General features: G+C 43.5%; 1 protein-coding gene and 1 pseudogene across 2 annotated transcripts in view; one reads left to right on the top strand and one right to left on the bottom strand.

Annotated features, from left to right (window-relative positions):
• The first annotated feature begins 1,000 nt into the window (after window positions 1-1,000).
• Window positions 1,001-1,454, top strand: LOC129683658 (barrier-to-autointegration factor-like; annotated as a pseudogene).
• A 6,067-nt stretch (window positions 1,455-7,521) lies between these two features.
• The window catches only part of Serpine2 (serpin family E member 2), a 57,559-nt gene continuing 51,780 nt past the window's right edge, over window positions 7,522-13,300 (bottom strand). For both annotated transcript variants that reach the window (XM_055616884.1, XM_055616883.1), the window contains exons 7-9: window positions 11,739-11,825; window positions 9,009-9,092; window positions 7,522-8,273 (exon numbers count right to left, since the gene is read on the bottom strand). In XM_055616884.1, coding sequence (XP_055472859.1) covers window positions 8,236-8,273; window positions 9,009-9,092; window positions 11,739-11,825 — 209 coding nt within the window. In that variant the 3' untranslated portion in view covers window positions 7,522-8,235. The remainder of the gene's footprint in view (window positions 8,274-9,008; window positions 9,093-11,738; window positions 11,826-13,300) is intronic.

Below are 13,300 nucleotides of genomic sequence, written 5' to 3'. Positions count from 1 at the left end.
CCATCAGGATGCTGTAGCTGGGAATCTGATGTGTGCATACTTCAGCTTCGTCTCTGATACGAGTGTTTGGTTTTTCATTCCCTCTTTCACTAGGGAAAAAAAAAAGCACGGATGCTGAAAATTTTAAAAAGAAAACGAAAGATTTTCTATTTATTGTTCTACTTGAAAACCCACTCAAACCTCCTGCAGCTTGCAGCGTGCCATCCAGGCACTGATGTCCACTCTTTCCAGTCCCTTTCAGATAGCCTGTGCCATCTGTCTAATCTGCAGTTTGTAGCTGCAGACCTGAGCTCTTGACTGTGGGTATGAGGACACAGGAAGTCCATGGTTCTCAGTAGATTAGGGAGGATGGCTTGATTTAGGCTCATCTTGCAAACTCAAACCACCTCTCACCCCTTCTTCCAAACCCCGCCAACCACCAGAAGAAAATCCATGCAATCAAAAGCTTCAAGCCAGGAATGGTAGTGTATGACTATCACCACAGTATCTGGGAGGAAAAGGATCAGAGTTCAAGGCCAGCAATGGCAACACAAGTTGGAGGACTCCCTCCCCATTCCTTTTCCTGCCCCACTTCCAAAGTCTCAGTCACAGACCACGAACTTCGTGTGGTGAATGTAATCTCAACCCTGAGAATGAGAAATGCTGAGGCCAGAAGATCACAAGTTCAAGGCCACCTGGGCTACTTAGTGAGACCACATTTCAAAATACAAAACGACAACTAAATTAAACAATCACAGATGCAGGCACAGACTTCTGAAAAAGGAATGCTTAATTGGTATTTGCATTTCTTCCAACACTTGTATATTCAGCTGTCTGTCACTCACTAACAATGATACAAAACTAAAGATTTAAGAAACATGTTCTCGGTCAGTGTCTGCCTAGCCAAGGTCACTGAGAGCGACAGCTTCAGGGTCACAGGAGTCTAGGAATCTTCCCATCGCCCTATGTGTGCCATCTGTTAGAGCAAGCTACTGTTTCCATCCGGTTAAGCCTGATCAAGATGACAGCCTCTCAAAAGCACCAGCTTCATGGCAGAGGCCATAAGGGAAAAGCCAGTGAGGATCCTGGCCAGGATTGGTGATGTCCTGGGCAAGAAGCTGGAAGAAAGGCATTGATAATGCTTATGTGGTCCTTGGGGCATTGATAATGCTTATGTGGTCCTTGGCCAGTTTCTGGTTCTAAAGAAAGATGAAGACCTCTCACAAAAATGGCTGAAAGACCCATTTGTTGCCAATGCCAAGGAGTTCCAGGACTGCTCTGGGTGCCTTCAACAACGGTGTGCTGCTTTCTTGTACGTTCTCTGGGGATCCGAAGCCCCCAGCTACGTCATAGTCTCCAGAGTCTGCAGCCGAGTGGGCTCCTCCCTGTCCTCCATGACAGGAGAGATTGCTGTTGCCACACTTGCCTCCCACGCTCCAGGGTCTTTCGGGAGTTCACTCCCCTCAGCGTTTTAACCTTTTTGGAATTTTTGTCCTTGCAGGCCTTGTGCTTTCTCCTCTCACTGCAGTTTCATGGCAGCAGTTACCAGCTTTCCTTAATGGATTCCTGGCCCCTTCTCCCTCCAAGATCTGTTGGGTGCCCTTTGACTCTTCTTTCTTTCTTTCTTTCTTTCTTTCTTTCTTTCTTTCTTTCTTTCTTCCTTCCTTCCTTCCTTCCTTCCTTCCTTCCTTCCTTTCTTTCTTTCTTCTTTCTTTCTTTCTTTCTCTCTCTCTCTCTTTCTTTTCTTTCTTTCTTTCCTTCCTTCCTTCCTTTCTTTCTTTTTTGGCAAAAACAGTCACTGTCATTATAAAAATATTTAGATAAAGTCAGTGGCCTTCAAAAAACAAAAGAAAGAAAGAAGAAAAGAAAGAAAAAATATATATTCTTGGAGAAAAAAATAATTGAGCATACTAAAAGCCCTAAACTCACTGTCACCAGCACTGAGGAAAGACCTACATGGCTTGATTGTTCTCTGGGTCATACACATTAATGGAAAAATGTTCTAATAAGTTTAATCTATTCTCATCTTCTCTTTGAAGAAGAGATGAGTCATCATTCTCTCTCTGAGGAAGAGGTCATCCACACATAGAGAAAGTTTTTTTTTTTTTTCCTAAACCTGAGAACAGCTTGGTGAAGTTGATTCCCCTACACAAGCACCTACACCCCAAGACAGCACATCACCAAGGGCCTGAAGGCATTTAACAGAGGTGGACAGCTTATAAGAAAAAGGTAGCAAGTGTTCAGGTGACTGCCTCCTGTGAACTGACTGGATAGAGATGTTTCTGGGGAGCCTGGTGGGTGACCACTAGGATTCCATTCTTGACTCTAAGACAGTCACCACACCCAGGAAGGGCTGCTCCTAAGCTTGCCATGCCTCTTACCTTAGGGCTGGGCTCACTGACTCCAGATGGAGACCGGGCTGCTAAGTTTAAAAGTTCATGTCTATTTTGCAGCAAGATATTCAGTTAATCACATTTGCAAGCATCAATCAACAGCATTCTTGGTGTGTTGGAGAACTTTGATTTCTATTTGGCATGCTTCTCATTTAAAACATATCTGTATCTCTCCCCAAGATTCAAGAGAGAAGACAAAAGTAGCTTGGGAAATGCTGGAGAGGATGTGGGTCAGTGAGATTGCAAATGAATTCTCAAAAACTTAAACATAAATTTACTACATGACTGAGTCAGACCATTCTTGGACACATGCCCAAAAGACTCAATGCCTTACTCCACAGACTCTTGCTCAGCCACATTCACTGCTGCTCTGTCCATAATAGCTAAGAAATTAAGACAATGGCCTTCACCCAATGAACAGATAGTTAAAATGTGGTACAGACACACTATGGACACGGTGAATACCATGCAGCTATAAAGAAAATGAACTCCTGGACAGGAAACTGCATGTAAATGGATGGAACCAGAAAGTCAGACCGATTGAGGAAACACAGAGAGAACATTGCATGTTCTCTCTCATCTGGGGCTCGTAGGTCCAACTATTGAGACGTGAATATAGAACCTGGAGTAACTGCAGAAACCAGGAAAGTAAAACGAGATCATTGTGTGGGTAGGGGGAGCAATGGAGAGGGAGAATAGCAGGGATATGTGACCTAAAGTGGGAAATGGGGAAAATGGGGTAGCAGGGTAGTTAGGGACAGAGGAGGGAGATGAGTACAGAGGGAGGAGGGTAAAATAACGGTCTGAGAAGGTTATGAGGGGTCATAGTGTTATCTATCTGCCTAAAAATACCTATAGCACATCTAAGTCTACATATATGTACATACGTACATCCATATGTACATATACACATTTATTTATTTACTTATGTATTTTCGAGACAGTGTTTCTCTGTGTAGCTTTGGCTGTCCTGGAGTTCTCTCTGCACACCAGGCTGGCCTCAAACTCGGAGATCCATCTGCATCTGCCTCCCAAGTGCTGGGATTAAAGCCCTGCGCCACTCCAGCCAGCTACATACATAGTTTAAATAAAATGTTCCCAGGTAGGCATTCCTTGGCAATGGTCAGTGGTTCTCTAATTGGACTTAAGACCCACCCAATAAGAGGCATATTATGCCTGGTTCTGGAAGCTTAGCCAACTACCTAGGGTTAGTGAAGTTGTGGATCTTGGAGAACCAACAACTGCCACTTTACTAAACCATCACAATCCACAACTATACTCTAAATATTATCCTAATACCCACAGACAAGGAGGCACCTCACCCCTCGTCAAGGGAACTTCTCTTTGCAGCAGAGGGAGCCCACTACAGAAAAAAACCCACAACCAAACAAAATGCAGAGCCATGGAACCTAATCACAACTGATATATCTACGATACAACTCCTGCACCTAAGATGCCAAGACCACTGTGGAAGATAGAGCAGAAAGATTAAGAACCAGAGGAACAGGAAGTTTGCTATGACAGTGTGTCTCTTAGAGGTGAAGATTCAACACCGTGGTTGCCTAAACATGACCTGAACAAGGAAAACATCAATAGACCTGCTAATGTAGGAGGAAAGCTAATAAGGTCTCAATTGCATACAAAGACTTACAGGCATCAGAAGGAATGCTGAGAGTGGGAGCACGTCTTCTTGAAGAAACACCACACCAACTGGTTATCCAATACCATCCAGTCAGTACTGAAACATACATGCACATAATATTATACAGACCAAACAGGTTGTATTTACATATGTAGGAATATACACACACACTCACAGACACTTAAAGAAAAAGAGGTAATAAATTTGAAAGATGACAGCAAGGATGGTCGGTGGTTTAAAGGGAGGAAAGGAAGGAGGAAATGACATAATTATACCATCAAAACTTTAAAAATAGTTTTAAAAGAACAGTAGTTTAGGAGTCTTCAGAGAAGGCTTTGTGGGCTGGAAATGTAACTGGAGAATGTCTCCCAGTGTGCACAAAGCCCCTCATACCACATAAGTTGAGCAAGATGACATGGGTTTATAATCCCAGCACTTGTGAGGTAGAGGCAATAGGGCCAGAAGTTCAAAGTTATCCTCAACTACAATAGATTTTGAGGCTACATGAGATCCTGCCTCAAAAGAAACAGCAATGGGGCTATTCACTCTGTGGCATCTTCTAGCAGATTCTCAGCAGGTCGGGGACACACTCTGTCAACCCTCACAGGAAACTGAGGACACACTCATCACCCACAGCTTAGCCAGGTCTCATCCCTCCCAGAAGGCACATGGTGGGTCCTTAAAGGCAGTGTTCAGTGCTCTGTTGACTACCTAGTCCCTGCAGTTCTTCAGACCCCTTCATATGAAGCTCAGGAGCCACTCAGTTCTTCATTTTCAGAACACACACACACACACACACTGACAGACATAAAGGACGCTCCTTTGACCCCTTTTGTAAAGTTCTGGATGATTAGAATTTTTTTTTTCTGGGTCACCTATCAGTGCTTCCTTTATGGGACAAACACTTGATAAGATATCAGAGCATGTAACATATCTGGGTCAGTGTCTGCTCTCATTTTCCAGTGTCTCGGGCAAAATTGAAAGTACCCATCTCATTATTTGACAGAAGATGATTTCACTGGTAGTTGTCTCCATTTTCCCCATAGGTCCACCATTTTGTTACTTTAAGAAAATTGCAGCCTGCCTCCTGCTCAAACTCAGTGTGGCATCTAATCTGTGGCAAATAATTTGCCCATCCATGTCTACAGAGTGAAAGTAGGCTCCCACAGGCCTGTAATTTTCCTAGCAGTCTCCATATCTTACATTCATCCCAGTTTCCCACCAGGAAAAGAGCTTTCAGAAAATCGATATTTTTGAAGGCAAGGCATGCAGACTCATTGGCTTAAATACATCACAAGGGAAAAGGTTACACATTAAAAAAAGATGAGAGGAACATTTCCCCTCTGGCCCAGGGATTGCAGATGTGATTCCAAAAACCAGCTAGGAGCAGAGTGTGGGTGTTGAGTAAAGGAACGGTAGAGATGGTGGGGTTGGGAGAACAAGGAGAGAGGAGAATAGCCTGGTACCTTGATACCATGACTTTCCAAGTTCTGTGTATCACTGAATGTTGAAATTTACCAGACACTTCAAATTTTAAATATAACCAGTGAACTGTGGCCAGCACACTCTTGGAGAACATCCCATCTCTATACTACGCATCAGGACCACTCCATCATCCAACAAACTCTCCGATCCTTTTTGGAGGGAGCACGGATAGGGAGAGTTGGGAGCCCAAGGACTGTTTGACTCTGCAGACACCTGACCATCTTCTCTCTTGGACTCATTTCCATATTGTCCTGCTTCTGTATCTCATAAAGGCACTTGAAACAGGCAAGTACATTGCTTTGCCAAGACTGTGTCTGCCCATTCGCAGATTCATTAACCCCTACCCCCCAGCATTTGACACCTGGTAGACACTTGTGAGGTTTGATTTTAGGTGTCACCATGCCTGGAAGAAAGGATGGACGCCCATGTAGGTTGTGAAGCATTGCTTCTGGGTTTGTCTCTGAGGGTTCTTCCAGAGGACTGGCACTTGCATTAGTGGACAAAGAAAGATACCTTCACTTGGGTATCTTCACTTGGGTGTGTAGGTGTATCATCATCCCATCCACTGAGAGCAAGCTAGAGCAATATAGGAAAGGCAACATTTCCTCTCTACTGGAGGTGAGACCCCCATCTCCTGACTGTTCGAGCCCCAGGTTCCCGAGGCCTTGGCCTCTGATAAAGTTACATCATGGTTCCTCCGCTGCTCAGACCTCAGGATTCAGACTGAGCTGTGTTGCTTTTCTGTTTGGTTTCCCAGCTTACAGATGGTGGTGCTTTGCAGGAGTCCTGGCCTCCATCATCATAGGAGACAATTCCTGCACATAAACTCCCTCTCATGTGTCTCTCCCGGCATCACATTCGTTCTTTCCCCCAGAAGCTCCAAACAGTTCAGCAATTAATGGCACGTGGCTGAAGTCAGGTAACTAATTCTCACTTCACAGCCACTGGCACTGTAGTTGTAAGTAAATCACAATACATTCCTGACTTAGGGCAGAATAAAACCCACCAAGACTGGCTCTAATAGGCATTACTAACAAGGGGCATGTTTGCTAGAATGTATGTGGTGTGAGGGAACCATTCAAAACAGGCTTTGGCCTCTCCTCTCCTCTGTGGTTGTGAGTACACATAATTCAGTAGTTGCAAACAACAGGGTTTAGTCCACTTTACAAGCAACAGTTACAGTAACCGACAAGGTCAGATAGTGCTGAATATTGACATTTTTGATGTAGCACAAAGGGTGAAGCTTCTGGGTTTAAAAAATAACAAATTCTTAGGTTTTGACAAGAAGTGCTTAAATGATCTTAATTTAAAAAAAAATGACCCTTGTTAATCGGTGCATGCATGTGCACTTGTGTGTGTGTGTGTGTGTGTGAAGGTCAGGGAACAACCTGTGGAAATCAAGTCTCTTTCCCCCAGGTGGGTCCTGGAGATTGAACTCAGGTCATCAGGCTTGGCAGTTGAGCCATCTTGCTGTTCCAATGTTTTCAACTATTCTGATGGTAAGGCGATACAAATCTTCCAGAAACTAATTTTAAAATGCCCCGTAAATGGCAACATAAACGCCATGTTTAAATCCTATGTGAAAAATTATCCCCCTACAAGAATCAAAAATTATCAGTTCAAGAACAACCGTTCTAGCCAGTCACCAGAGACAAACTGATCACTGTGGCTTGGATTTTCAAAATACACAAGTCTCCAGAAATTTCTTTCTGTACTTTATGGAGAGTAAAGTCTGTGGAGAATCCTTAGCTACTGCTCAAGTGAACTGAAGCTGAGATTAGAGCTGTGATTACCATAACAGTCACTGCTGGAAGAGCTCTGTAAACTAAGAAGCGCTGAGGCAAGAAACAGCAATTGCTTGTCAGGTTGCAAGAAAAAGAACAGAAAATTTTCAGGGGCTTTGAAGCTGCCTAAGTACAAAGGCTTACCCTAAGAGGTTGAGGTAAGGCTTTAGAAAAGGCTGGTTCTTTTGATGTCACTTTTTTTTTTTCAAACAAAGAAATGGCTTTCTTTTAAATTTTTACTACTTGTAACACTTTATTTATTTATTTTTTTTACTTTATACAAAATACAAAAATGCCGATCCAAAGAGTACAGACCAGTAGTGACAGGAACGTGGCTTGACAGCAAATTGTGTCCAGCAAGATGTTAGTTCTCAAACTTTATTTTAGTGAATACATGCATTATATAAAACAACAATAGCAACAACAACAAAAACAACACACGAAGAGGCTACAGCTTTTGCTAGCTCCACCCCTCATCACCTTCAAGCCTTTGGGTGGAAGTGAGAGAAAAAGAATTAAAAAGGCAAATAATATTTTTCCCATAAAACTACTATAAAAGGTCATATTTTTTTTCTCCTGTCACACTGATTAAACTTCTCCTGGAAAGTCACATGTATAAACGAGAATGAAACAAAAATCCTGAACTGGACAGACAGCAAATACTCAAGAGGGTTGTTAACCTAGGTAACTGATCAGTAGTTTAAAGAAATCTTTTAGACATCTTGAAGCCCTCCTGTTCAGCCTTCAGTACAGCAGCCCAGCCTTCCTGCCCTTTCTTCTGACACAGCCCTGACCAGAAACACTTGCGTCACTGAACTGTTGCTATGAACCAGTTTCAAAAAAGAAAGCAGTGTACAAAAATATTTAACAGAACTATGAAAGATGTGGGGAAAGGGGTCTTTCTTTACAGCAAAGTCTGCTTTGCTTTGCATGGGTTTCTTTCCTCTCTTCTTCAGGGCTTGTTTATCTGCCCCAGGAACAAGACAGCACCTAGAGGAGAAAGAGAGATAATGTTGGACTTCATAAAATGAATTCATGGTGCAAGACGGAAGGTGCTGTGAGGTGAGGAGGGAAGCAGCCATCGTTAACCTCTTGCTCAGCTGTGCCATTCTGCAGAACTCTCTCCAAAGGCAGAAACTGTCCCCACCTTCACTGGGCAATCAATATGGTATCTACTACTCAAATGTGGCAGCTGAGTTGAGGACAGTGTGACTAAGGAGTTGAAATTTTAATCACATATCATTTTAACAAAGTTTCAGTTAAATAGCCACAAGTGACTAGAAGCTTAAGTGTTGGGCGGATCATCTCTGATACACTAAGGAGGACGTATAAAACAAGAGGTAAGAGAATAAGGAACTATGCCTTCTGATTAAAATAATAGCAAAAATAAAACCTGTTGCAAAATTTAAGGTACTTTTAAAACTATAAAAAAAAAATCAATAGATGTTAAGAGTTTCAAAGGGCATGCTGAACCTTTTCATATGTTAAAAACTACCACCTCCCTCCCAACTACAATCGGGGTAATATTTAAAAGCTCCCATCAAACTCCATAACACAGACTCGATTTTCCTTCCTCTTTAAAGTGGGTGCTTATAGTATCCGTAGTGTCTCCTATAGTTAACAGTGAAGAAAACGGATTGAGGGCCACACTGATGGGTACAATTCTGGCTGGAGGGCACCTTTCTGAACATGAACAGCCAGCGATGAAATGGAAGAACCACTCACCTGTGGGATTATGTCGGATGAAAAACAGGAAAGGCCTGTCTACTATGAACCATGGAGGCGATGACCTTGCAATTAGGATTGCAGCTATGGACAGAAGAAGTGATGTGTTATCCACTCAGTACCAGGCCAGCCAATGACAGCACTCCCAGAGGCTGCTGTCTGAGGCTACAGTTGCTTTGTTTTGTACATTGGCACACGATAGTGGTCTCAACAATCACCATTTATTGAACACTGGGCCAGGCTTTTCACAGTTACTGTCCTGTTTATTCTGTAGAAGCCCCATCTTGGCAATAAAACAACTTAGTCCTCGTAGATTTATGAGGATTGGATGACATAAAACACACTATAGCTCTCAGGACAGAGACTACCACCAAATGAGCACACAGTGCATATTTGCTGTTATTATAAGCTATTTTTATGCACGCCATCTGCTGTGCTGGTGAAGCCTATGGACCTCTTTAACCTACCCTCATCCCTTCCCACAGCTCAGAGGCCAGCTCACAAGACTTAACTGTTGGTTCTGTGCCTTCCCTTTTGGTATATCATTTAGATGCCCTTTGCCACGGCAACATGGGCTGCTCATCTGCACCTGCTATAGTATGCGGCTGCTCAACTCATTAGCTGCAGATATCTGACTTAGAAAACAACCTTTTGTTATTCTTGTAATGCTGGGGATAAAACCCAGGACAGCTAAACAAGTCCTTTGCCACTGAACTACACCCTAGCCTCAAAGAAAACTTCTTTAGACACATAGGTCTTAGATCTGCCTACTTTGACTAATGACTGGCCCCTTTAACAAGACCATGGAAAAGCTAGGGGAAGGGAGTGGTTTAACTCCCAGCGTCTGGTACAATGCCTCAGCACTTTCCTCAGTCTTCTGAAAGACATGAATGACGTAGGCTTGCTCTTAGAAAGGGAATACTGGAAAGTTATACTGGGAAAACCACTTCATCCAGAATTATAATTAGACAGCAGGCAGTATAAATCAACTTAGGTACCCCTGAAATAACTATGTTGGGGCACTAAGCTCCTAATATGATTACACTTGGAGATAGGCCCTTTTGGGGGGGGGGCTGTTAAGGACACACACACACACACAAAAAAAACATACAGGTGAGGCCTTACCCAATAGGACTGACATCTTTATTAAGATGGGAAAGAGTACCAGGGATGTCACAAAACCATGCGCACACAAGCCTCATGAGCACACAAAGACCTCGAGAGAAGCCAGGCCTATTGACACTCTGACCCTGGACTTCTGGCCTTACGAACTGTAGGAAAATAAACATCTCTTGTTTAAGTTCTCCTGCCAGTCTCTGGCATTGTCATGGGAGCCTATGCTGACTAATTACGCAGTCACAGGTTGGTGACAGAGAGCCTCAGACTTGGCTTAGTGCCCTGCGTAGTGGTTTTGAAATCCCTAGTACAACTTAGAACAACGGAGTATATATTTGCATTCACACAGGGCTCCTCTACGGATCACGTTGCTGGCCCTGACTGGACACACTGCTAGTTGGCAAAACAGACAAATCACTTTGGTCAAATTTAGCATATAGCAATCACCCAAAGAGGACAAACAATATTTTAAAAACTATCAAACCTTGTATTCTAGGTCTTTATCTTAAGTGCTATTTTCAAGTGGACAGGAAAAAAAAAAAAAACATTTATTTGAGAGGTTATAGGTGTTGATTCTCTAGAATAAATGACAACTTTGTTTCATGACTAGAAATAGTTGAGCAACGAGCAGGATGTGCGGTGAAAGTTATTCTATGAGCTTACAATGTCCTAGCCCAATCTCCTTATCTCATTGTGTATGGATGACTGATGGCCGTGACGGTGCTGGTGGGGACAAACTTAACTCTTTTTCCTTGTAAGCTGCCCAGAGGACAGCTGCAGATGTTCTAACAATCACGGAAGGCTGCACAACAATCCTGGTGCAGTCCTGTCCATGATGCTGACTCTTCACCCTGTGCTGGGGAGACCCGAGGAGCTATGCTTCTGGATTTGCTGACATGTCTCAATCTATAGTTGAGACTTTACTGCTGGTAAATCAGCCAGATGTGCTCTGTCCCCTGAGAGCAGTGACTAGCACACAAAGATGCCTGGATGAAGTCTGGTTTGATAAACAAAGCTTTGTCGGAAGACTGAAGGAGTCATACCCACTCGGTTGCACACCTGTGCTTGCTTTCTTGTTGTATATGCAGAATTGAGGAGTTATGCTGAAGACGGTGAGGCCCGCAAGGCTGAAATCCATGCTATCTGGCTGTGGGGAATGCTGACTCCCTTCCTATATGAAATTCCTACACTAACATGAGTTTTCCTTTCTCGGTATTAGTGTTCAAACACAAGGCCTTGTGCCTGCTAGACAAGTACTTTCCTACTGAGCTATACCTCTGTTATTAACATTGTTGTCATCATTATCATTGTTGTCATCATCATCATCAATCATCACCATCAATCAATCAATCATCATCATCATCCTTATCATCATGAAATACTTCATTTACCCATACTCACTGCTCCCAAGGGTCATACCCGACTTTCTGCGTCATCACCATCATGAAATACTTCATCTACCTATATTCATTGTTGTATCCCAAGGGTCATTCCTCCCTTCCCACCTCCCCAGTGAGGAACAAGACTCCCTAGGATTACGCTAAGATGATGAGTGAACTGGAGTGTGTCTGCTTTCCTACTGGAAGTGGTCTTGCCACGCGGCCCACCACTTACTTGTTGCTGCTGAAGCTTTGGTCCCGTCTTCACTGACTTCAATTTTTGCTTTTTGCAAGATGTGAGAGACGTGAAGGCTTTCTGACCCTGTTCCCAGAAAACACAAAATTAGCACTTCTTCGACGGGCATGCCATCTACAGTGTTGGAAGTGACCTCAAAGCCATGGCAAATTCTAGTTTATATAAAGGGTCAGACATAACCCCTGGTAGTCCTGCCGATTGAAGGCTGCGGGTGGCTGTCACTTGCAGTAGATTTCAATTTCTGCCAAATGATCTGCAGTTGTTACTTCTGGGAGGGATTCTCAGAGCCCAAATGTGTTAGAACCTCTACTCCTTCAATTCAGACCACTATTAATTTTATTCCAAAAATGAAAAGAACAGAAATTTGTAAAGATGTCATTTTTTTTCCAGAAGAAAAAAGACAATAATATTGTCAATTTTAGACTGTCCACCCTAGAGAGGATCTCAGGTGGGAAAACTGCTGCTCACAAGGATAAGAAATCTGCCCGTAGTTACATGGTTAGCTGGGCACAGGGAAGCGCTGGCTTTCATAGCCCCAGCCACTCATCCGCCAGCACAGCAGAAGGAGAGAGAAACTGCTGGGAAGGGCAAGGCACAGAACTGCAGCTGTAGCTTGGGGATCCTCCAGTGAACTCATTCCCCTTCTCATCAGAGTCCAAAAAAAACCAGACAATTCTCAGTGGAAGGCACTGTCTAAGAGTACACCAGCTCTAGTCAGCATGGGACACAGGTCCGGATGAAGAGATCGAGAGAGCTTTTGGGGGTCACCTGATTTTGCCCTGTCTGTGCAAATACCCAGCTCTAATATGGCTAGTTGTGACCAGGTGCATGCTAATACGGCTCGGGTCACTCTCGAGGTAAAAGAGAATAGCTTGCAGAGATTCAGGGCCCCTGTGCCTCCTGTTTAGCATTCAGACTATAGTAGCTGATTCTGAACAAGAAGTGCATCTTTCTCAAACTTTAGGAGGCCAAGGATCCCATTAAAATAAAGGTGTGATTCAGGAGGTCTGGATCTGAACCACGATATCCATTTCTAACAGGTCATGCTGGGGACCAGGAAGGAAAGGGGAACGGGGAGATCAGAGGAGCTACGGTTCCAGTGAAGGTGTATGCATGTGTATGTGGGGGGGAGGGGTCACGATAATGTAGAAGGTGCCTAGCCCATAGGAGATACTCAGATATTCTTGAGCATGCAACTGGAGCTGGTAACGAAACAAATTCTCTACCCCTGGATAAAATACACACTGGAGTACTTTGCGTATCCACGCTATAGCTTTTCATTGGAAATTGTGTTCTAAATGTAGAAGCCAGAGATCTGACCCATTCAAACAACTCCAGGAAGAGTTGCATCAGATGGCAAATACAGGGACATGATACTAAGCATGTCTTAGTCATGCTTACTCATGGGTGAAGGACAGTCTTATTCAGACGTATTGAAGTAGTTATTTCAGACATGGCAAAATACATTTCTGGATACAAGGCAAGCCCACAGTTGCCCCGTAGAAGTAAGCTAAAGTTTGAGAATTCAAAAATCTTCACTT

This window comes from Psammomys obesus, unplaced genomic scaffold, assembly GCF_907164565.1.
Source record: "Psammomys obesus unplaced genomic scaffold, mPsaObe1.curated_primary_1811, whole genome shotgun sequence".
Classification (NCBI taxonomy): Eukaryota; Metazoa; Chordata; class Mammalia; order Rodentia; family Muridae; genus Psammomys; species Psammomys obesus.
Note: the sequence above shows the minus strand (reverse complement) of the source record. Positions and strands in the feature narration are given on the sequence as shown.